Here is a 23,250-nt window from a genome sequence, read left to right as displayed (position 1 = left end):
CGTGACCCAAAAGGGCTTTGAACGCGTCAGCTGGGAGGCCGGGGGAGGGGAGGGAATGTAGCGGGAAGACTGGGCCCCGCCCCACGCTCCTGCAAGCCCCACCCCCGTCGCTTCCGGTTCCACGCCCCCCGCCGGCGCCCAGGCACGCGCCGGGCTTCACGTGCGCACTAGCCGGGCGAGAGGAAGTGACGTAAGTGCCGTGCGTCGCCAGGATGGCCGGGCCATGGCGGCGGGCACAGGCTACGTGCGGCTGTGGGGCGCGGCGCGGTGTTGGGCGCTGCGGCGGCCGTTGCTGGCCGCCGCCGGGGGGCGGGTTCCAACTGCGGCCGGAGCGTGGTTGCCCAGAGGCCGGCGGGCCTGCGACGCCTCGCCTCCCTGGGCGCTGTGGGGCCGAGGCCCTGCGGCCGCGAGCCAGTGGCGGGGACTTTGGGAGGCGAACAGCCGCGGCGGCAGTGGCGCATTCTCCGGCGGCGAGGATGCCCCCGAGGGCGGTGCCGAGGATGGGGCCGCGGGCGCGGGGAGCAGCTCGGGAGGCGGGGAAGGCCCCATCATAACGGCGCTGACGCCCATGACGATTCCGGACGTGTTCCCGCACTTGCCGCTCATCGCCGTCACCCGCAACCCGGTGTTCCCGCGCTTCATCAAGATTATCGAGGTAATGAGCGCCCCCGTCTTGACCTCCATTTCCCCACCTCTGCAAGCAGCGGGTTGGACCGAGGGATCCTTTAGCAGCACCTTCATGCCTCACAACTTTTCCCACGCATGAAGCTTCTTAAAAGTTGGAATTCGTGTCCTTGTCTTCTCATTAGTTTGGTGAGTTGGAGCCAGATTCCTCTCCCTTTCAGATTGAGTTTAGGATTGCCCAGTTAGAGTCCCACCCAGTCGTAGAAATCCGATGCTGGGAAAGACCGGAACTGTTCTGCGCATTTGGGTAAATGTTTTGTAACACTCTCAGCTGGGAGGGGGGGGGTGGTGGTTGCCACCTAGCTAGGAGCCTCTTTGGGATCAGGATTCATTCCTTTCCTAAACATTTCTTGACTACTTACCACATGCCAGGTGAGGTTTTTAGGGATACAGCAGTGAATAAGACTGATAAAAATTCCTGCCTTTGGAGGTTATCCCACTAGAATGTGGGATACAAAAGGCAATAAATCAGGTTAGTAAATAAGTTGTATGTCGGAAGGTAATACATATCATAGGGATAACAGAGTCAGGAATAGAGTACAGGAGATTTAGGGGGAAGGATGCTCTCAGAGGAGCGCAGCCTTGGTTTATTCGTTTAGTAGAGAGTTCTTCAGCTCCTGCCGCGTAGCCGGCACTGAGGATACAGTAACAAACAAGTCAAATGCAGTTCCTGTACTTAAGGAACTTGTGTTCTGATGGAAGAGACAGCAAGCAAGATCATTTCAGACTAAGAGCCATGGGGGGTGGGGAGGGTGGACCTGGGTGATGTAATCGAAAGCAACACGAGTGAAAGGGACTTGAGGTTTTAGAATACAAAGGACCCAAATGCCTTCTTTCTTCTCTTTTTTTTCTTTTAATGACGTGGAGATTAGAGTCTGTGGTGGAAAATGGTTATCTGTTAACTGTCCGAGCAAGGTCACGTAATGAGTCAGCCTCTGCGTTCATCTCCAACCTTTCCCTACACTCTAGTCTCTGCTAAACAAATCGCAGGACCGAAGGAGCCCCTGCCACCTCCTCTGAGGTGTCTGAGCAGCTATTCCGAGGGCCTTCTTTGGTTTCGAGTAGTGGTTACTTGCACACCCCAGAGCCTGTGGATTCATATCCTGGCTCCACCATCCAAGCTCCTTCACCTTCAGAAAGCTGTTCCTCTGGGCCTCCATTTTCTCATCTGCAAAATGGGCATCATAATTGTACCTCAATTCTCAGAGCTCATGGGGGAGGGGAGTTCACCTTTGTCAGGGCTATAGCCTTCTATCTCAGAAGCTGGTGCTACTGTTTCCTGTATGGTATTCTTCTGACCTCTCAGAAGTTTGCCCTGGGGGCCTTTCTCCTGTCCTCAACCCCAGCCGACCTCTGGGGCCAGGAGTGTTCACCACGTAGGGTCCCCTCGGCCCTGCAAAGTGGCAAATGCCTCTTGTCCCCAGAGGTAGGATTCTGCCAAGAGATTCTGTTTGCCCCGCCCCGGAGTTAGCCAGGAGGGTTAAATGAATTGCTGTGGAAAGCCTGAGACTGGCACAGGGTATGCCCTGTATTTCTGTCGTCGTTACCTGGTCAGTGATGGGACAGGGGCTGAAATGCAGCAGCTATTAGCAGAGGGCAAACTGGAGAAACTTCCATGGGACCGAGTTGGCAAAGCTCCGTCTACTCGTATTTTTGTGGTTGACACTGTATGTGGCTAATTTGCCCCAGTCGTGTGTCCCCTCAGTATAGATCGGTGGCTCTTAAGTGTTGGTGGGCCATGTACCCCTCCTGGCTGTCCTGGACCTTTTCCCTGGGAAAGGTGCATCTGTGAGGTGAGGAATTCCTGAACCGTAAGAGACCCTGTTAAGGGATGAGTTAAAGCCCTGTTCTCAAAGTGTGGTGCCTAGACCGGCCACATGAGCATCACCTGAGAGCTTGTTTGAAGTGCAGATCGTCAGGCCTACTCCAGGCCTCCTCAAGAAACTTCAGGGCTGGGGCTCAGCCGTCTGTCTTAACAAGTCCTCCAGGGAATTCCAGTGCAGGCTGAAGTTTGAGGGCCCTTAAGTGTCATTGTAATCCGGTGTGTGATTTAATGTCTGCTGGATGGAAATCAGTTGAGCCTTACAGATGTCTGTGCTCCTGCCCATCAGATGTTTCCTAGAAGACGTGAGCCCTCTCCCTGCCATTGAAATGACATCAAGATACTGTCTTGTCATTCTGGAGCTTTCAGTCGTTGATGAAAAGGGTACAGATGGGATTGGGAAATCCTTTTAGTGAAAATTGGAGGAAGTTACCAGCCTGTGGGATGGGCCACGTTTGAATTATGTGCGTTCAGTGTTGATTTTCTGTCATTGATAAAATCATAATAGTCTAGACATTTTACCTCTGAAACAACTCTTGAAATGGGATGTTAAATCACTTTCTTGGTTCTCGCCATTGGGTTACTCTGACTTTTCTTTAGAAAGCAGCGGAAACCACTGAGGAATGCAGCCCTGCCAATCTGTCCCACGCCTTTGTGTGTTTGGTTTTTAGCATATCCCCGAGAATGATAGAGAAAACGCTAGAGCTGCTGTCAAAATGTCAGCTAGGAAACCTGCATTTCACTTTGGGGTCATTGTCATGCTAGGTTAAAAATAAGAAGTTGGTTGAGCTGCTAAGAAGGAAGGTCCGTCTTGCCCAGCCGTATGCCGGCGTCTTTCTAAAGAGAGATGACAAGTAAGTGTAACTTTTCCTTCACTCCTTCGTTGAAGTTGCCCTGGAGTGTAGCTCACCACAAATCCTGCTCCCTAGAGTAGCCGGACCTCTGACCTTTGACCTGCCGAGCATAAGGCTGAGAGCCAAGCATACTGTTTAGTCTAGGCTGAAGACTTGGCCTCGTGCGTTGTCAAGATGCGAGGCGGGGAGGGGGAGTGGATTTTAACCTCCAGGACCCTAAGTGTTAGAGACACCCGCGAGGCCGCTTCAGCGCAGGGCTAGGTGGGCAGATACCTTGACTCTCGGTGGCAGTCCGCTCCACTTCTGAGTTAGAAGGTACATTCGAAGGCTCGGTAGTGGGAGGTGTGCAATGGAATCCGTTCTGTCCGGGCCTGCCCTTCCAGCCGACCTGGCCAGGAGCTGCTCACCTGTGTTCGTCAGCAGCCGCCCTCGGTGAGCAGGCGCCCTGCTGGGCCCTGAGCACCTGTGGGAGCGAGGCGGTTGCTCTCCATTTTCAGTTGCGGCTGGTAGGGGTGCTTCTCTTCTCTTCCTCCTCCCTCTCAGTCCGAGGCAGCCTGCCGAGAATCAGAGGGCCCGTGCCGATGCTCCTTTGTGTCCCTGTCCCTTAGCAACGAGTCGGACGTGGTCGAGAGCCTGGATGAAGTCTACCACACGGGGACGTTTGTCCAGATCCACGAGATGCAGGACCTCGGGGACAAGCTGCGCATGATCGTCATGGGACACAGAAGGTGTGGGGCCCCGAGTGCGTGCGATGGGGCGGGAAGAGAGGCCCTGAGTGCCCCCAGGTGCCAGCACGGACCACCCTTCTTGCTCAGCCCTGTCGCCTTGCCACGGCAGGGACTGGGCCAAAGCTTGCCATGGCAGGTGGCCGAGATGGATCACTTCTGGATCCCTCCCTCCTCGGAGTCCCCTTGTTGGAGTGGCAGCGTGGGTGATCAGTGACAACCTGTATCTTTCACGCACAAAAGCATCCCGGGTACAGACAGCGAGTTGTCTGGGTGCGTCTGGGTGTTAGATGTTCCCAGTTGGGGATACTTCTCCTCCGGTGCCCTGTCTGCGTCAGCCAGCAGGTCCTGCTGGATATCCAGCCTAGCACTGTCGTATTTCACTCGAGCAGACACCTTTCCTTCTCGGGCGGTGTGGTTTCCACCTCCACTCTGCTGAAGGGCCGCTCACAGCGGTGAGCCCAGCTTAAATCCTTGTTCGGCCACAGCTGATTGTGAAAAATGTGCCAGCTCGGCTGGGTGGACGCTGTCCAGTTTTCACAGGTGCGCCAAGGAGCATCGGTCCTCAAGGTGCTCGTCAGGAGCGTCACGGTCACGTCCACGTGGGAAACACTTCTGAGTCCTGAGCCATTACGTAGTAAATGTTGAAAATAGCCCCTCATCGAAGGTGCTCGGCCTTTGTCGAAGCGAGAGTTCCCTGTTCTTTTCTCTCCCAGAGCCTTGTCTGGGGTCAGCAAGGCAGCACCCCAGAACACACTCGGGGAAGCGGGGTGCTCCACGCGCCAATTCTGTGAAAGGTCCCAGTGGCATCCCCACTGCGCAGAGCCCCACACCCGTTTTCATCTGCTCACGTTAGAGGCTGTTTTCGGGAAAGTGGCTGCTGCTGTCTCCTGGGGGGATTCGTGGGGGGAGGGGAGGGAATGCAACCAAAATGAATAAAAACTGGGGTGGCTGCTGAGTGCCGTCCTCGCCTACGAGACGCCTTATGGAGTGGGTCCCGCGGGCTCCAGAGGCAGCTCTGTGCAACTTGCTGATGTCAGCCGGGGGTGGGGTCCGCGCCCCGCCAGCTCCCAGGCCCGCCCTCTGGGGAAGGTGGCGTGGGTGACAGGAGAGGGCCCAGAGGTGGAACGGCACGTTTGCATTCAATGTGTCACTCGACCCCTGGGGCCTGGTGTCTGCTGGGCACCTGGGTGTGGGCAGAAAGAGGCCAACACCCCCTTCTCCCCAGCGGGGAGGGCATGAGCATCCAAACAGGTCACGGGCTGAGTTCTGATGGTGGTGGGTGCTTTTGGAGGGAAGCGAAGACAGACGGGGTGACGGTAGGCAGGCACAGATGGGGGACAGACCACACGTGGAGTGGTCAGGGAGGGCTTCGGCGGAGGTGCCCTCGAATCGAGGCCCGAACCGCACGAAGGAGCACCGTACGGTGAGCTTGGGGCCGAGGGAGGGCAGGCGGAGTCCCAGAGGTCCTGCTTGGTTGAGCTGACAGCTTGAGGTGGGCCCCAGAGCCGGTCACTGCTGGCTCGCCCGTCACATGTTCGTGGAGGACAGCAGGGTGTTGGCGTGCGCACGGATTGGGCGGGTCAGCTGGAGGCCCACGGTGTCGGGGGTGGGGGGGCGCCGTGCCGGTCTTGGGGTTCTGAGACACCGGCTTGGTCCCCAGCTTGGCCCTGTAGCCACCCCAGCAGCTTCACCCCGGCCTCGTTTCTGTCTGCAGGATTCACATCAGCAGACAGCTGGAGGTGGAGCCGGAGGAGGCCGAGGCCGAAAACAAGCAGAAGCCCCGCAGGAAGCCGAAACGCAGCAAGAAGGAGGCGGAGGAGGGCCTGAGCTCCGGGCACCCGACGGAGGTGATGGTGGAGCCCGCCTCGGCTCCCCCCGGCGAGGTGCTCATGGTGGAGGTGGAGAATGTCGTCCACGAGGACTTCCAGGTCACGGAAGAAGTGAAGGTACGGCGGGCAGCTGCCCAGGGAGCTCCCCTGGGCGGGGTGGGTGTTCGTCGACGCTCCAGCCTGTCGCGGCCGTCGGGTTCTTGCGGGATGCAAAACTACTCCCCCTGCAGAAGTCCTAGGAAGGACTGGCATCCAGAAGGCAAAGGAGATGCGCTGGGGCCCTCAGCTGCTCATGAAGGGGGCAGGACTTGAACCTGGGGCTGGCCCCAGCCGTGTCTGCTGCACAGGAGCCCTCAGCCTTGCTTTCTGTACTGGCTCCTTCCCCTGAAGCCTGGGGTGCTGGGGAGGGAAGCAGGGCCCACCCGCCATTTCCCGTGGCTTCAAGACGGGAGAGCAGCAGCCTTCTGGCCACCTTGACCCCTGGCACAGGCCTGCCAACAGCGAGCCAGCTGTCCGGGTGGCAGAACGTGTCCTTCCACCTGTTCTGGCGTGTTAGAGGCAGGGTGACCCCCGCCAGTGGGTGGGGACGAACAAGAAAAGCTTACATGCGCATGGTCTCCCCAAGAACACACCGTGCGCAGCCGACGGCCTCGGTCTGAGCCTGCAGCGCGGTGTTGAACAGAGTTTTGGGGGGACCTCTGGCCTTGGTGGGAAGGGTCCTGCGGTCTGTTGGTGACGCCTGCCCCCAGTACCGGGAGGGGCTGCATTTGCTGTTGTCACACCCACGAGCCACACGGGGGCCCTCGGAGCAGTGTTGTCCCGTCCTGGAGAGCTCCCCGTGGTGGTGCAAATGTTCTCTGGCTCCACGCCGTTAGCCCCGTGGTTGGAGGGAAATGTCCAGTCCTGTCTGGCGCTAATTTATTTGAGTGCGAGTAGCTCCCGCCGCTTGCTAGACTGACAGCACAGCTCCAGGTTTCCTACAAGGGTCGTGTGGTGGGACAGAGACGGGGCCAAAGTCAAAGATGCTGCGGGGGACAGATCAGGGAGACTTGACGGGGCTGCAGGCACCGTAGGCCTCTAGCTGCCTTCTGCAGGTCCTTTCTGGAAGGTCAGCTTCCTAGGGGCCACGTGCTTGTGGTGAAGGGACGCGGCCGCTCTCGGTGCCCACCGGTGCCTTCGCTGGGGTGTGGCGTGCTGGGAACCATGCCTTCTGGAGATCATGAGGTTCTGGGCGTTATACCTTAGATTGTTCCATCGTGTCCACCGCAGGGGGGATCCTCTGCCTCGGGGAGCCTGGGGCAAGGTGCTGGGAGGGGGCAGGCTGGGAGCCCTGGTGAATCACAGGCACGTCCCCAGACAGAAGTCAGACCAGGATGTGCTGAGGTTGAGAAGTGGGATCGTGCTTGAAATAAGGGAATAAAGAAGCCCCCACCCCTCTTTTTCCCTCAAAACGGCTCGTCCTGAGGTCAGGATTCGGCGTGCTGTGAGGAGATAGGTGTTGGTTTTCGTTTCTCCTGCCCGGGTCCTGAGTCCCTGGGACTTGGATTCGGGCTGTGCGCCTGGGCACCTGAGGCCATCCTTGGCCTGGGCCACAGCCCCTGCTGGCCCCAGGACTGACGGCAGCCCCCCCCCCCCCCCGTTTGCCAGGCCCTGACCGCCGAGATTGTGAAGACCATCCGGGACATCATTGCCTTGAACCCGCTCTACAGGTTGGTCTCCGGCCCCCCTCTGCTGTCCGAGTGTATGGCCAACTGTCCCCCCATCCCTGGGGCCGGGCTGGGGTCGCCTGCCTCTTTGTGCCGCTGGGCTGGCCGGGAAGCTTTCTCAGAGCGTCGTCCTGACAGAGAACCTTGCTGGCGCGGGGGTTCGTGGCACAGGGCCTGGCCCTGCATGAGGAGATCCTGCTTTCCCTGCAGCAAGGGGGCCCTGGTGGGGGGAGGGGGGTGGCCTACCCAGTCCGGGGTCTTTGCCTCCTTTGTGCTGACGAGGGCTTGGATTTGGTCGGAAGCCTTTTTGTCATCAGCTGCGGCTGGAGAGAATCTCATGGCGGGCCGGCGGGGGGTGGGGGAGGGGGTGCACCACACGGCTGCTGGAGGGGCTCGTGTCTGGGTCTGGGCACGGGGACGTTAGTCTCTCGGCTCTGGGACGGGTGGCCTCGCTCGCCCTGCCGCCCGGCTCTCAGCATCCCAGGGCCTTGCCCCGTGCTGCCGGGGAGAGGGGATGCGGGCCACCGGCTGCAGCGGTCCCCGCGGGGCCTCTGTCCCCTCCAGAGAGTCTGTGCTGCAGATGATGCAGGCGGGCCAGAGGGTGGTGGACAACCCTATCTACCTGAGCGACATGGGGGCCGCGCTGACCGGAGCCGAGTCGCACGAGCTGCAGGACGTCCTGGAGGAGACCAATGTGAGTGCACCCTGGTCCCCCGGGCCCGGCTGCTTGTCTGCGGCTCCGCTTTCCGATTTCACGTCCCCTCTGCACGGGTCCCTGTTCTCTCGTGGCTGCTTGGCAGCCCTGCGGGCGGTGCCTTGTGTTCACCGGGTGGCGTGCTCGGCTCGCCGCCAGTCTTGGCCGCTACGAATGTTCTGGACCACAGCTTGCGGGCCTGCAGTTTACCTGTAGGAGGTGTTCGCGGAACTGGGCACGTTAGGTCCGAGGGCACGCGCCTCCGGTGGGTACGGCGTGGCCAGGTGGGTCCGCCCTGTGAGCGCCCCGTCTGCGAGGTGCCTGCCCCCCCACCCTCAGCAGGCACAGAAGCGGCTTCTGACCGTCGCCCGCGTCTTCCCTTTCTCGGCAGATCCCCAAGCGGCTGTATAAGGCCCTCTCCCTCCTCAAGAAGGAGTTTGAGCTGAGCAAGCTGCAGCAGCGCCTGGGGCGCGAGGTGAGCCCGGGCTGCCGACTCGCCTCTGCCGGGAGGGTGGCGACGTGCAGGGTGGCGGCGTGCGGGGCGGCTGCCGGTTCGGGAGGCTCTGCGTGCCAAACCCTGAGGCCGGTCCTGGCAGCTGAGCCCGGATCCTGTGGTCTCGGGACGTCCCCCGTCGGGACAGAGTCCCGCGGAGGTGCTGGGAATGGGGAACCGGCCCGGGAGAGGTTGAAAATCGGTTTCCCCACGACTCTGCGTTTCGCAGCCCACCTTCCCGATTGCGGGCGAATCTGTGGGCTGCCTGGATTTTCAGTTGCTTGCCATTCGCAGTTGAGTGACTTTTTTCACTCAGCTTTATTTGAGAAAAACCTTCCACGTCACATCTGTAACTGGGAAATTTTTTAACCCTTAGTTATCAGCACGAGATAATTCTTTTTTACGTATACGCTTATTTATTTAAGCAGTCTCTACCCCCCAGGGTGGGTCTTGAGCTCATGACCCTGAGATCAGGAGTTGCATGCTCTTCTGACTAAGCGCACCAGGCACCCCATGAGGCAGTTGGGTTTTTTTTTTTTTTTTTTTTTAATGTTTTTTACTTATTTTCGAGAGAGAGAACGGGCACGAGTAGGGAAGGGTCAGAGAGAGAGAGACACGGAATCAGAAGCAGGCTCCAGGCTCTGAGCTGTCAGCACAGAGCCCGACCTGGGGCTCGAATCCATGAACTGCGAGATCGTGACCTGAGCCGAAGTCGGCCGCTTCACCGACGGCACCCCCTGGACGCTGCCCCTGCCCCCCACGAGGCAGTTCTTAACGCACCCCCAATGGGACGCAGGGGTGGGGGCTGTAGGCGGCACTGGGGCCCGGCCCGGCCTCCGAGCCCTCGCCTGCTGCCCTGTCCGTCCAGAGGAGCTCCGTGCCCGTGGGAGGTGCGCTGGGGTCACGGTCGGGATCAAAGAGCAAATCGCTTGCTCATCCGGCACCGAGAGTTTATTTTGGGGCCCCACTCAGGGAGACTAGGTTCAAGGTGGGGGGAGCTGGAGGCGGCCTCGTGGACTCTCCTCCTCCCGTGTCCTGAGGAAGCAGCGGCCCCGCCCCGGCCCGCGTGGGTCTGCAGACCCGCCCGTGTTCCCTCCCGTGTGCTGTGACCGTGGCCTCTGGGCCCTGCAGGTGGAAGAGAAGATCAAGCAGACGCACCGCAAATACCTCCTGCAAGAGCAGCTGAAGATCATCAAGAAGGAGCTGGGCCTGGAGAAGGAGGACAAGGACGCCATCGAGGAGAAGTTCCGCGAGCGGCTGAAGGAGCTCGTGGTCCCCAAGCACGTCATGGACGTGGTGGACGAGGAGCTTAGCAAGCTGGGCCTGCTGGACAACCACTCCTCCGAGTTCAAGTGAGCGCCCTGGGGGCTGTGCTCAACGTGACCTCCGCCCTCGGGGGCGGCCCCTTCTCGCTCTTCCGCCCAGACCCAGAAGCTGGGAGGTCGGGTCCCTTGGGCGCACGCTGGCTACGGTGGGCGCCTGAGAAGCGCTTGACGTATGACGGCCCTGTCTTGGTGCCCCTGGGCGGAACAGACTTCTTTGTCACTCCGTCTCCCAGCTGGAGAATTTGAGGTTCAGAGAAGTCAAGTCAGCGAGCGGGGCCTCTGAGCTGGTAGACGGGGACGGGAATTTGAACCCTGGGGTGTCGGCCCAAAGCGGTGCTTGCTTGTGGCCCCTCTGGCATTTCTCCGAGGGCCTGGAGGTCCGCACGTCTTCCTGGGGGCTCGGCCTTGTCCGGTGGGCACACGGCTCCCAGCCTGGGGGTCTCTCATGGCCGCGCTGACCTGCCACCGGCCGGGCCCATTTCCCACTTGCTCTGGGTGAGGTTGTCTCGCGTTTACCGCTGCCGCCTCCGCGGCACAGGCTTCTGACCAGTCCCCGTGCGCGCCACGTCTGGCTCGGGAAACGGGCCGAGCGCTTGTCCTGGGAACTGTGCCGGGGCCCACAGTGTGGCCTCTGCCAGGACGGCCTTCCCCAGGCGGTCGGCGGCCCTTCCGGCTGAGGTGCTCGGTGTGGTCCATGCAGCGGGTTCCGCAGGCGCTGGCGATGTGGATTTGCCACGCTCACCGGCCCCGGTCTGTCCCGTGGCAGCGTCACTCGGAACTACTTGGACTGGCTGACGTCCATCCCATGGGGCAAGCATAGCGACGAGAATCTGGACTTGGCCCGGGCCCAGGCGGTGCTGGAGGAGGACCACTACGGGATGGAAGATGTGAAGAAGCGCATCCTGGTGAGGCCCCTGCACCCCCCCCCCCCCCCCGCTGCTTCCCAGGCCACCCCCCCCCCCCGCCCCATCCTGGTAACGCCCCCCTGCACCCCCCTGCTTCCCAGGCCACCCCCCGCCTCCATCCCAGTGACACCCCCCCGCACCCCTCCCCCCCCCCGCTTCCCAGGCCACCCCCCCCATCCCGGTGACCCCCCCCATGCTTCCCGGGCCACTCCCCGCCCCCATCCCGGTGACGCCCCCCCCGCACCTCCCCCCTGCTTCCCAGGCCGCCCCCCCAACCCCATCCTGGTGACACCCCCCCCACACCCCCCCCTGCTTCCCAGGCTGCCCGCCCCCATCCCAGTGACACCCCCGCAACCCCCCACTTCCCAGGCTGCCGCCCCCATCCCAGTGACGCCCCTCTGCACCCAACCCCTGCTTCCCAGGCCGCCCCCCCGCCCCCCCCGCCTCCATCCCAGTGACGCCCCCCCCCGCTTCCCAGGCCACCCCCCTGCCCCCATCCCGGTGACACCCCCCTGCACCCCCCTGCCTCCCAGACCACCCCCCCTCACCCCCATCCCGGTGAGGAAGGAGAGGTGGAGGGCTCTAGCTAGAGGCGGCAAGGGCAGTCTGGGCCAGGCTCCTTGCTCCAGGGGCCTCTGGTTTCTGAGGGGGGCAAGAGTGCCCGAGATGACAGATGGACCTGGCCCCAGGGCCAGTAGGCTGTGGCTGGGGCAGAGAGAGGATCAGGACGGTCCAGGATGTGGGAGGAAGGGGACACACTAGCCGGGCCTGGTGCCGTGTCCCCCACGGTCGGTCCCTGCCCTCCCCGGGGCATGTGACCCTTCAGTCAGCTCGGCCCCTCTGGGATACGCCTTGTCCCTTCCGCGGCCCCCGGAACCATGCAAGGAGGCGTGACGGTGGCGAGGCCCACGTCAGGTGGGGCCCCTTGCTCTGCAGAGAGGGCGGCGAGCCTCACGGGAGCCCACCTCTGCCCGCAGGAGTTCATTGCCGTCAGCCAGCTCCGAGGCTCCACCCAGGGCAAGATCCTCTGCTTCTACGGTCCGCCTGGCGTGGGCAAGACCAGCATCGCCCGCTCCATCGCCCGTGCCCTGAACCGCGAGTACTTCCGCTTCAGCGTCGGCGGCATGACCGACGTGGCCGAGATCAAAGGGCACAGGTAGGCCCGGCCTCTTGTCGGCCTTCGTTCCCCCGCCCCGGCTCTCTTCCTGTGTGTTAGAGGGGGCGTCAGCGGTGAGCGGGGCCCTGTGCTTGCGCTGCGGTAACGTGACCGAGTGCAGCCGCTCGAACGTGGGCTCAAAGCCTTCGCCTTCAGCACCGGGAGGGCGGACCACCCCCAGCGTTCGTTCGCCAGGTCGTGGACAGATACCCCGGTGGATCCAGCTCCCGTCCGCCCGCTCAGTGCCCCCAGTGCTGCGGCCAGAGTTCCGGGGCCGCGTGCTCAGCCCCAGGACCAGGGACTGTGGGCCAGGGCGAGGGGCGAGGTGGTCGTCCCGGCGAGGACGGGGCGGCACACCGGTGAGGTCTCGGCACGGCTCTTGGTTCTTTGCTCCCTCGCCAGGCCCAGGCAGCGGCTGCCATCCTGGGTCCGGGGTGTCAGAACTGCCTGGCCGTGTGCATGGCACCTTCCGTCAGGGCGGTCAGGATGTCGTGTTCTCCCGGGGCCTCCCGCCACGCCAGCCCCTGCTGAGGGTGGTTCTCGGAGCAGTTTCTTTAGGGAGACGCAGGCGTAACAGGTGTACGAGTATCTCGGGAGCTCCAGGAGTTCAGAGAAGGCATCCGGAGTCTGGCAGGGCCCTGGGGGACGGGAGTGCATGAGGCCTTCACGGTGCTAGGCGAGGAGTCAGTGAGGGCCTGTGGTGCAGGGGCGCCCGGGAGGCGTGGGGCCTTTGGGTCTGCCCCAAAGGCAGAGGGGCGGCTGTGCCGGCTCTTGGCTCGGGGCTGGAGTCTGAGGCTGGGTGGGGGAGGCAGAGGCAGGCCCTGGTGGCCCCTTGGCCCCTGGTTCAGAAGGCCCAAGAGTGTGCACAAGGACCACTCACCCAGGCTGCGAAGGGGTCTTGGCTGAGGTTTCAAACAAGTATAGGTCTGTGACAAGTGGGGGTGAGTCACTGGGGGAAAGGGGCCCAGGAGGGCAGGCAGGTGTTCTCTATTGACGTCTGTCTGGGATCCCCAAACAAGGATGAGGAAGGGAACTTCTGCTGTCCTTTAGTAACAGCAGCAGAATTTTCTCTGTCCACAGCTCTCCAGGGCTCCCTCCTCCCTCGGGGTAAAAGCCCAGATCCACACTGAGGCCTGGAAGGCCTAGCACACCCTGCCCTGTTTGTTCCCTTCCCTCTCTCCCCCTCACTCACTCTACTCTGAAAGCCATATGGGCTTCCAGCACTCTGGGCCTGGTCCTGCCCCTGCCCCAGGACCTTTGCACAGGCTGTTTTCTTACCCAGAAAACTTCCTTCGAATACCCACACAGTTTGCCTCTTCACTTATTTTGCTCTGGGCATCTCCCCGAAGCATTCTTTATCCCTGTCTTAGAGTAGTGTGCCTCTGAGATGGCATTGCAGGACTCCCATCCTTTTGTTGTCTTTGTAGTGTGGATAAAGTTTCTCTACCTCGTGATTTCCTCCTCTACCTGGCCAACCATCTGTCTGCCCTGCCGGGCCTTAACCTCACAGACACAGGGCTCGTGTCTGCTTTATGCTCTGTGAGTGCCAGACACCCGCAGAGCTGGGACAGGATGGTCAAGAAACACCCGGCAAGCGCCAGCTGGGGCCAGGCCCTGGGCGCCGTGGCCCCGAGGCCTGGGAGGCCATGCTGCGCCTGCCATTGGGGAGGACCTGGGAGGGGGGACGTTTGCTGCCGGCACCTGGCTGCTCTTGACCTTCCCTGCTCTGTGAGGTGGGCACTGTGGGCTGGGTTTCACCATCTGGATAGGAGGTGCTGGCTGGGGGATGGCCCTGAGAGGGACCTGGTTTCAAGTCTGTGTCTGTGCCTCGAGTCGGGGGTGGGGGTGGGGGCGGGGGGCGGGGTGGCCTTCCCATTGCTGGGGCGAACAGGTGGTTGGGTGACCGTGCTCTGCCTCCACCGCGGCCCCTGGAGGGCACCTGGCTCGCCGAGGTCCTGTCTGTGAGCTGGGCCCGCGGGTGCCGGCGTGACCAGCCCCAGGCCGGTGAGGTGCCATCCGTTCCTGCTGTGCCCTGCCCCCCAGGCGGACGTATGTGGGCGCCATGCCGGGAAAGATCATCCAGTGCCTGAAGAAGACCAAGACGGAGAACCCCTTGATCCTGATAGACGAGGTGCGCACGGACAAAGGGCGGGGCACGGGGCCGGGCTCAGAGCTGACAGGGCAGCGCGGCCTCCGTTCCCGGTGCCCTTCCCCAGACGCTGTCCCTCGGGCCTTCCTGGGCCAGAGCTCCGGGCAGTGCTGACCAGGTGGAGAGTGTCGCAGATCAAGCCTCGGGGGAACTCCTCTGCTTCCGCTCTGGGCCGGCCCCGTCCCTCCCCCTGGGCGCAGTCCGGTCCCACCTGGCGCCCTCCCACCAGTGGCGTCTGGTCAGGAGACACGGGGAGCCGGACAAGGGGCCGAAGCCGTCTGCCGTCCCTTCAGGTGGACAAGATCGGCCGGGGCTACCAGGGGGACCCCTCGTCAGCACTGCTGGAGCTGCTGGACCCTGAGCAGAATGCCAACTTCCTGGATCACTACCTGGACGTGCCCGTGGACTTGTCCAAGGTGTGCGTCCTGCAGGGGGCCTGGGCCCGGTGGGGGCGGCAGGTGCCAGGCAGGCGCCAATCCTCCAGTACCTCCCTGCCGCCTCCGCAGGTGCTGTTCATCTGCACGGCCAATGTCACGGAGACCATTCCAGAGCCGCTGAGGGACCGGATGGAGATGATCAACGTGTCTGGCTACGTGGCCCAGGAGAAGCTGGCCATCGCAGAGGTGAGGCCGGGACCCCCGCCCAGCCCTGGACCAAAGCGGCAGCCCCGCTAAGTGCCCGCCACCTAACCAGAGGGGGGCGGACAGCCCACAGTGGCCCTGCTCGGAGAGGGGGTGGCCGGGATCTGCCCGCCTGTGCAGTGAGGTATCGCCGAGAGCAAGGCGGGGCCTGCTGTGAACCGTGTAACGGCACAGCTCTGACGCCAACGTGGTATTTCCCTGCACCACCCCGTCTTCCGGTGGGGTGTCCGGTAACCCCCGTCAGATCCTGGTCCTGCCTGGGCTCGGGTCAGACCCCGCAGGGGAAGGGCTCGGTGCCTCGGACTGCCCACTTACATGCCAGTTGCACGTTCCAGTTCTTTCTTCTGGCCAGCTGGCTGTAAATCTGGAGTTCCCACGGCCTGCTCTTTGGGTTTGAGGATTTGCTAGGACAGCTCACAGAACCCTGGAGAGGTTTACTTAGGTACCGGGTTATTGGAAAGGGTACAGCCAGGGAACCGCCAAAAAGGATATATCGAGCCAAGTAGGGGGCAGGGGCTTCTGTGCCCTCCCTGGGTGCGCCACCCTCCCACACCACCCAGTGAGTCCGAATTCACCCGGCTCCCTTGTCTAGAGTGTTTACGGAGGCTGTTTTAGGTGCACCAAGTGAATCATTAGTCACTGGTGATGGACTCTACTCGCAGCCCCTCCCCTCTCCCTGGGGGTCAGGGGTGAGGCTGAAAGTCCCACCCCTCTATCCCCATGGTCGGGTCCTCTGGCCCTCAACAGGGGCCACCTCACTGGCACGAGCTCGGGTGTGGCGGAAAGGGGCTTATAGATCCCAACAGCTGTCTTCTCACCCGGTCACTCAAAACGGCAGGGTCTGGGAAGCTCTTATATCAGGACCTGGGGTCAAAGACCAAGGACAGACTTCTTTAAAAAATTTTTTAAGGTCTGTTTATTTTGAGAGACACAGAAGTGTGAGCAGGGGGAGGAGAGGCAGAGAGAGGGGGAGAGAATCCCAAGCAGGCTCCACACTGGCAGCGCAGAGCCCGACGTGGGGCTTGAACTCATAAACCGCCAGATCGTGACCCGAGCCGAAACCAGGAGTCGGACGCTTCACCGGCTGAGCCACCCGGGCGCCCCCGGATTTCTCCTCATACCCCACTGTCTCGGGCCCCAGAACAGGAATAAGAGAAAGACGGCCCGTGAGCACAGCTTTGGGGAGAACACGGTCTCTGGGGCTTTCAGGGCGCGGGGGACCCGTGCACCGTCTGGGGCTGTGTGCTCAGCTCTGTTAGCAAGCTCCCCCGTGAGCGTGCTGCTGCCTCGTCCCGCAGCGCATCTGTCCCCAGTGCGGGCTCTGGGCCCCTCGGAAGCCAGCTTCCGTGCCTGCACGCTTGCAGCCGTGGGCGCGGGTGCGGGTGCGAAGCTGCCGTCTTCCTGCCGGCTGGGTCAAGTTCTGTGCGTGCGTAACGCGTTTCCTAGGCCGAGGCGAGCCCAGGATCCGCGGCTCTGTGCGCTTCTTAGACGTTAGCAGTCTTCCGAGGCTGGAGACTGGATTCACACCCTTGGAGGATGTCGAGCAGAGCAGAGAGCCAGGTTTTCTTCCGGACGGGAGTCTCGGTTTCTGACCGCGTCTTCTTGGTGGAAAGGGGTTGAGCACGTTTCTCCCTGAGTCCATCAGAGCCGTCAGGGGCTGACCGTGGTCTCCTCTCCCCTGGGGTAGGAGGTGGGCAAGAGGAGCTCTTGGCTGAGGTGGTTACAGGGGTACTGGGGTCTCCGCCCGGCCAAGGAGGGGCAGCCTGGGGGCCTGGGCCGGGGCTGCTTTTGAACCTTTAAAATGACAAGAGGAACACGGACTCCCAGAGGCTTCTGGCCAACCCATGTCAGCAGATGTACTGACGTGTGTGGTTGTGTCCCCGTGTCTCCCCTCCTGTTCCTGCAGTTGGCGCTCAGGACTGTCCCATGACCGCTGGGTGGAGGGAGTTGGGCTGGGCTGTGGGTGACATGGGAGCCCCTCGACCTCCCCACTTCTGTCTGTGCTCGGGGTGGCGGCCGCTTGCCCTGACTCACAGGTCCTCAGTGTGTAAGTGGGCTGAGCCCAGGGATCAGGGAAACCTTCCTGGGGAAGTGGCATCTCAGATGACATCTGGAGGAAGGGCAGGGCTGGGATCTGGGCAGAGACCCGGGAGCTTCCGGAGGCGGCGGGCTGGGCAGCTGCGGGCTCACGTGTGGGGTCCTGGCGCCTGCCGTGCTCTCCGCCCAGACTCCCCGCCTCCCTCCCTCCTAGGCTCGCTGGCTCCTTACCCTCAGGTCTCAGCTTTGAGGTCGCCTCCCAGGGCAGCTGTCCCCCAGCCACCCACTGGGGGCCCAGAGCTCCGTGCGGGCAGGCGCTGGGCCCACCTCTGTGATCTTTAGGCAGCCTGGGGTCTTGGGAAGGCTCAGGGGTAAGCGGGGCCCACGGGAGAGGCCCTGAGGCCCTGGGGGTCTTGACGACAGCGTCCCCCTCCCTGCCAGCGCTACCTGGTGCCTCAGGCCCGCGCCCTGTGTGGCCTGGATGAGAGCAAGGCCAAGCTGTCCCCAGAGGTGCTGACCCTCCTCATCAAGCAGTATTGCCGGGAGAGCGGCGTGCGCAACTTGCAGAAGCAGGTGGAGAAGGTGAGCCGGGCGGGCCGGCAGGGGTTGCGGGGGGGCGGGCTCTGCGGCCTGGCCAGGCAGGTGGAGAATCGTGAGGACCGGATGCCAACCCTGAGACACGTCCTGCGTGACCCCACTCACCGGGGTGCCTAGAGGAGTCCCGTCCACAGAGACAGTAGATAGTGGGCTCCAAGGGTGGGGTGAGGCAGGGGGAGGGGAGTCACCGTTTCATGGGGACAGTCTCCGTTTGGGGAGATGGAAAGTTTGGAGACGGTTGCACGACCGCGTGAATGCCCTTATGCCACGGAGCTGTAAACTTAAAAATGGCTGAAAGGTTCATTTTCTGTACTTTACCATGATGTTAAAGATTAAAGACCAGCGGGGTGGGCGCCGCACCCACCCTGCTGCCTCCCCCCCTGCCAGGTGTTACGGAAGTCTGCCTACAAGATTGTGAGTGGCGAGGCCGAGCTCGTGGAGGTGACGCCCGAGAACCTGCAGGACTTTGTGGGGAAGCCCGTGTTCACCGTGGAGCGCATGTATGACGTGACGCCCCCCGGCGTGGTCATGGGGCTGGCCTGGACTGCCATGGGTGAGCAGCCCGGGACGGTGGGGTGGGGGGTGGGGGGTCCTGGAGAACGTCTCACACCGGTTCCTGTGCGGTCAGCTGGCGTCCCCCCAAGATACACTGGCATTGAAGGGAGTCCCAAGGGATCAGGGGCTGATCCAGGAGGAAAAAGATGCGGCCGCCAGGTGGCAATATCCTCGCACAAGCTTTATTCACATTGACGGGAGGCCCTCTCCCCTTGCTTGGGGAGCCCTGGAGATGGGGTCCCGGTGACCTTGCCCGGCCCAACAGGGAGGCTGGGGTGTGCGAGAGGCAGGCTCTGAACCGTGAATCAGTCTGCTTGTTTGGACCTCAGTTAAGCAGCCGCACCGGCCAAGTGGGCAAGAGGATCGGCGTCTGTCGGCCCTTAGGCCGTAGGGCCGGTGCAGGTGCTGCATCGGATGAGCAGGCCTTGAGCAGGCCCTAGGCCGCGGAGAGCTAGCGAAGGGACAGTGTTAATGAAGGGGCATCCGCTAGGTGGCCCCACCGGTAGGGTCTGGGGAGCCACGGTCCCTAGAACCCGAGGCTCCCAGAGTTCACAGGCTCTGCGTGCTGGTCTCCCAGGAGGCTCTACGCTGTTTGTGGAGACCTCCCCTCGGCGGCCACGAGACAAGGACGGCAAGGGGGACAAGGACGGGAGCCTGGAGGTGACAGGCCAGCTGGGGGACGTGATGAAGGAGAGTGCTCGCATCGCCTACACCTTCGCCAGGGCCTTCCTGATGCAGCACGACCCGGCCAACGACTACCTGGTGACCTCCCACATCCACCTGCACGTGCCCGAGGTGAGGCTCCACCTCCCGCCTCTGGGGACAGCCCCGCCGCCTGTGCCCCCGCCTTGTCATGCCTGCCCACCCGCTGCCCGCATCTCCCCACCAGGGCGCCACCCCCAAGGACGGCCCAAGTGCCGGCTGCACCATCGTCACGGCGCTGCTCTCCCTCGCGACGGACCGGCCAGTTAGACCAAACCTGGCCATGACGGGCGAGGTCTCCCTCAGGGGCAAGATCCTGCCAGTGGGCGGCATCAAGGAGAAGACCATCGCGGTGAGCGTCCCCCCCCCCACCCCCCCGTTGCATTGCAGGTAGGATCTGCTACCCTCCGGCCTAAGCGCCCAGATGCACAGAAGGCAGGGGACACGGGCCTCTGGGGGGGGGGGGGGGGTGGAGGGGTCTGCTCCGACCAGACCCTCGGTCCGGGGCTTCCTGTGCCGGGACTCCCACTTCTCTGCAGGGACCCCTCCCTTCCCCACCTTGACCCTACCCCCCACCTGCCTAGAAGGCAGGGTGTCCACAGACGGGGATGGACAGCCATCTCAGGCAGGGGGCTTTGCGGAGGCTCTCCAGGCCTTTCCTCACTTGTGAGTGGAACGTGCACCGTGTCCCTGGATGGAGCCTGGGGACAGACGGGAACCATTGTCCTCCAAGGGCCTCATCAGGCTGAGGGGCCCTCCCAGTGAGCCAGGGCCCAGGAAAGGACAAGGGAGCAGGCCGGGATGTACACTGAGGCTAGAAGTGCTTATATGCATGTTTCCGTAAGGCTCCCGTGCCAAACCGCTAAAGGTAAAGCAATGGTGACTGTGGATTAATCCAGAAAAGTGGGGCTCTGGGAGAGCAGATTCCTGGAACGGAGGCCAGTGATGTGGTTTGGGCTTTATAGTTTCTGGTCTGTGAGCTGGCTCATGCAGTGCAGCCTGGCCGTCTGGGCCGAGCCCCATCCCACTGCCTGCCCTGACCTTCCGGCCGGCGGTCCCCTCCTTCCCAGGCAAAGCGAGCGGGAGTGACCTGCATCGTCCTGCCAGCCGAGAACAAGAAGGACTTCTATGACCTGGCCGCCTTCATCACCGAGGGCCTGGAGGTCCACTTTGTGGAACACTACCGGGAGATCTTCAACATCGCCTTCCCCGAGGAGCAGGCGGAGGCCGTGGCGGTGGAGCGGTGACCGCAGCCCGGGCGCTGCTGGCACTCACAGGCCCCATCCGGGCCGAAGATGCACCAGGGCCGGGGACTCTGGGCAGCTGAGCCCCCAGGAGGCTCGGGAGCGGAGTCCAAGGACCTCAATTATGGCTTAATCACAGAGTCTGGCGTATATGAACTATTTAATTATGATTAAAACCCTTTCCAGTACCGGCCGGCTGCTTGTGTCTGTGCGCCACGTCACCACCGCACCCCTTCCCCCAGACCAATACAAGACCCCCAAGTTCCAAAAAGGCTTTATTACGTACAGAGGGGAGGGGCTCAGTCCTTCTTGGCTGCCGCTTTCCGCATGGCCGCCAGGACGTTGCTCAGCTCCTCTCTCTTCCTCTTGGCGCGGATGTGTGTCCCCACCTGCCGAGAAAAGAGACGGAGCGGTCAGTCTGGGCCCCAAGCCCCGGCCCTGCCGACAGTCCGCCTATCCCCGCCCCCCCCCACCTTTTTTTCAAAGCTATCATTAGGGGAAAACTGGGTTCTCAGATTTGAAACATTTTAAATATTTAGACACAGCGCAAGCAGGTAAGGGGCAGAGAGGTAGACACGATCCCAGCCAGGCTGCGAGCTGTCAGCACGTGGGGCTCCAATGCACCAACCAGGTCATGACCTGAGCCAAAGCTGGAGGTTTTAACAGACTGAGTCACCGAGGCGACCGTGACATTTACTTATTTTGAGACAGGACAGTACGAGTGGGAGAGAGGAGAGAATCCCAGGCAGGTTCCCTGCTCCCGGTGCAGAGCTCCATGTGGGGCTCGAACCCGTGGAGCCTGGAGATCACGGCCTGGGCCAAAACCAAGAGTCAACCCTTAACTGAATGAGCCACCCAGGCACCCCAACCACCTTCTTTTTCCACGTTTATTCTTGGGAGCACGCAAGCAGGGGAGGGGCAGAGAGGGGCTCGAGAGGAAGAGAGAGAGCGAGATCCCTCCAATCTGACACAGGCTCCGAGCTGTCAGCGCAGAGCCGGAGGTGTCGCGGAGCTTGCACCCCCTACCGCGAGATCACGACCCGAAGCCCCCGCTTAACCGACTGAGCCCCCCAAGCGCCCCATCCACCTACCCTTTTCTTGATGAACTTGAGCGCGCGCTTGTCCTTGGAGACTTTGAGCAGCTCCATGGCTCGCCGCTCGTAGGGGGCAAAGCCACACACCTCTCGGATCATGTCCCGCACGAACTTGGTGTGCTTGGTGAGGCGCTGGGGGTTGGGGGGCACGGCCGTCAGCGCGAGGCGCTCGGAGCCCACGCCACCCCGGGCGCTGAGCGCCACGACGGAAGCGTGACTCCTCCTCACCCGCACCCCCGAGTCCCAGCCTTCTCGACAGGGCCCTCCCGCCCGGCCTTGACCTAGGCTGTTGCCTGCGCCCGGAAACCTCTCCCAGGGGGCGCAGCTGGGCACCATGGAGTCGCAGCTTAACGACGGAGCCCTTAAACCCGGTGCAGCGGAGATCACAAGCCTAACAGGGCCTCCGCTTTCCTTCCACATTCCAGCCTCGACCCCTCGACCCAGGCCCCGCGCGCCCGGCAAACACCCGCGCGGAGCGCATCCACCGCCCAGGTGGGCGCTCCTCACGCAGGCGATTCGCACGGGTCTCCACTCGCTGCTCGGGCGAGTCTCACACCCCCCACGCCGCCCACGAGTCCCCGCCTGCGCCCCACCACTGTCGCCGGGGCCCTACCCGCCTCCCCCCAAGAGGCTCCCCCCGACGCGCGCACCCGCACTCACCCCGCGGCGGCGGCTGTGCCTCGGCTTGCTCACGTTCTTGGTTACCTTGTGGCCCTTGTTGAGGCCCACGGCCATAGGGTAGCGCAGAGCCATGGCTGCAGACGCGGATGGGGAGGGGAAGAGATGAGTGCGGGCTCGGTCCCCGCCGCCCGGAACCCCGCGTCCCGGCTCCCCGGGGCTCGCTCGCTGCACCCAGGCGCAGCCCTGAGCCGCCCCGGGGCCCCGGAGGCCGGATGGCAACAGATCCCACACACCGAGCCCCGGACTAACCTGCTGCTCCTCAATGGCTCCCGCGGCGGAAGGGCTGTAGGCCCGCGGAACTCTGGGATATCTAGCTTCCGCGGGTCGAGCGAGCCAGAGAGGCAGGAACGCCGCGCACTCCCCCTGGCGGCTGGAGGCCCTGCGGTCTCCATGAGCATGCGCGAACCATCTCCCTGCGCATGCGCGCTTCCACTAGCCGACCAGCACTAGCTTTGGCCGTGGGTGCGGTGGTGACTCCCTTCGCCGGTGGGTTGAGAGTCCGAATCCTACTTTTGCAGGCTCCTGGCTGAAATCCCACCTTGGCCACTGGACCACTTGCTGACCCTGCGCCAGGAACTTTACCACCCGGCACCTGAATTTCTTCTTCATTTGTAAAAGGACAGTAATAGTACCTATTCCAAACTGTTTAAGATACAGTGGTACTTGGCACAAAATAAAACTTCCATAAACAGATTTTGGTTTCAATCTATATGATCCTAAATTCTTAGAACTGAAGATGTGGTATAGTGCCCCCTGATGGCACTTGATATAATTTGATGTAATTTTAGGTGGTTCGGGGACAGCAGGCAGGGTTGAAACAAAAAAAAATTTTTTTTTTTTCCTGTTTACCTTTCACTTCTACTTATCCTCAAATGATGGTCCCAGTTTGGGGCTGATCTGTTTGGGGTTAACCCTTGTAACCCTTGCTCATTCTAGAGCCCTGCATAGCCAACAGCTATTGTAACATTGTATTTGTTCTACAGTTTTTATTTGTATGGTTGCTTTTTCCTTATGCAAGTGCACTAATTTATCATTTTAGGGAGAGGAGGCGTCACGTTTTCACTGATATAAATATCAGTGATGTGCAGGTAGAGAATCCCAGCTCCTGCCACGGACGTCCAGCCTCTCTCTAAGCACCTTCCCTTACCTATGAAACGGGAACAGTGGCAACACCAGCTTCGGATTGTGATGATGCCGTGAGATCAGCAATGCCAAGGGCTTAGTGCCTGATACACATTATCATTATTGCTGCGCAACCCCTGTACTTCATGCTGCAAATAAAACCTCTGTGCTAGTCAGTACCCTTCCTTTCACCCGTGACTTGCTAGGCAAGGGCTGCCTCTCACTCGGCCTC

General features: G+C 61.9%; 2 protein-coding genes across 5 annotated transcripts; one reads left to right on the top strand and one right to left on the bottom strand.

The window, feature by feature from the left end:
* The first annotated feature begins 128 nt into the window (after positions 1–128).
* On the top strand, positions 129–20,309 carry LONP1 (lon peptidase 1, mitochondrial). 4 transcript variants are annotated; one of them, XM_043586307.1, is made up of 18 exons: positions 129–655; positions 3,272–3,360; positions 3,969–4,088; positions 5,803–6,034; positions 7,565–7,626; positions 8,188–8,317; positions 8,709–8,792; positions 9,942–10,162; positions 10,902–11,040; positions 12,018–12,196; positions 14,240–14,327; positions 14,639–14,761; positions 14,852–14,968; positions 17,465–17,605; positions 18,008–18,173; positions 18,753–18,970; positions 19,065–19,229; positions 19,948–20,309. In XM_043586307.1, exons 1-18 carry the CDS (start codon positions 224–226, stop codon positions 20,122–20,124), a joined length of 2,883 nt encoding a protein of 960 aa, XP_043442242.1. In that variant the 5' UTR covers positions 129–223; the 3' UTR covers positions 20,125–20,309. The 4 variants fall into 4 exon arrangements, with proteins under 4 accessions (XP_043442242.1, XP_043442241.1, XP_043442243.1 ...); XM_043586308.1 differs by having other exon boundaries at positions 224–813; XM_043586306.1 differs by having other exon boundaries at positions 202–655; positions 14,639–14,968.
* A 70-nt stretch (positions 20,310–20,379) lies between these two features.
* Positions 20,380–22,278, bottom strand: RPL36 (ribosomal protein L36). Its single transcript, XM_043586322.1, has 4 exons — positions 22,146–22,278; positions 21,876–21,970; positions 21,213–21,347; positions 20,380–20,510 (listed from the first exon to the last, which is right to left on the bottom strand). Exons 2-4 carry the CDS (start codon positions 21,966–21,968, stop codon positions 20,421–20,423), a joined length of 318 nt encoding a protein of 105 aa, XP_043442257.1. The 5' UTR covers positions 21,969–21,970; positions 22,146–22,278; the 3' UTR covers positions 20,380–20,420.
* Positions 22,279–23,250: the final 972 nt, after the last annotated feature.

Source organism: Prionailurus bengalensis, chromosome A2 (genome assembly GCF_016509475.1).
Source record: "Prionailurus bengalensis isolate Pbe53 chromosome A2, Fcat_Pben_1.1_paternal_pri, whole genome shotgun sequence".
NCBI lineage: Eukaryota > Metazoa > Chordata > Mammalia > Carnivora > Felidae > Prionailurus > Prionailurus bengalensis.
The sequence above is the reverse complement of the archived record's forward strand: the minus strand, read 5'-3'. Positions and strand labels throughout refer to the sequence as shown.

What these genes read in the sequence shown, in the direction of transcription:
- RPL36 (XM_043586322.1), bottom strand. Translation starts at nt 21,968, where the DNA reads ATGGCTCTGCGCTACCCTATGGCCGTGGGCCTCAACAAGGGCCACAAG. An exon ending in GGCACAGCCGCCGCCGCGGG is followed by an intron (nt 21,348 to 21,875) that starts GTGAGTGCGGGT and finishes CCCAACCCCCAG; the next exon opens with CGCCTCACCAAGCACACCAA. An exon ending in TCAAGTTCATCAAGAAAAGG is followed by an intron (nt 20,511 to 21,212) that starts GTAGGTGGATGG and finishes TTTTCTCGGCAG; the next exon opens with GTGGGGACACACATCCGCGC.
- LONP1 (XM_043586306.1), top strand. Translation starts at nt 224, where the DNA reads ATGGCGGCGGGCACAGGCTACGTGCGGCTGTGGGGCGCGGCGCGGTGT. An exon ending in GCTGGCCTGGACTGCCATGG is followed by an intron (nt 18,174 to 18,752) that starts GTGAGCAGCCCG and finishes CTGGTCTCCCAG; the next exon opens with GAGGCTCTACGCTGTTTGTG. An exon ending in TCCACCTGCACGTGCCCGAG is followed by an intron (nt 18,971 to 19,064) that starts GTGAGGCTCCAC and finishes TCTCCCCACCAG; the next exon opens with GGCGCCACCCCCAAGGACGG.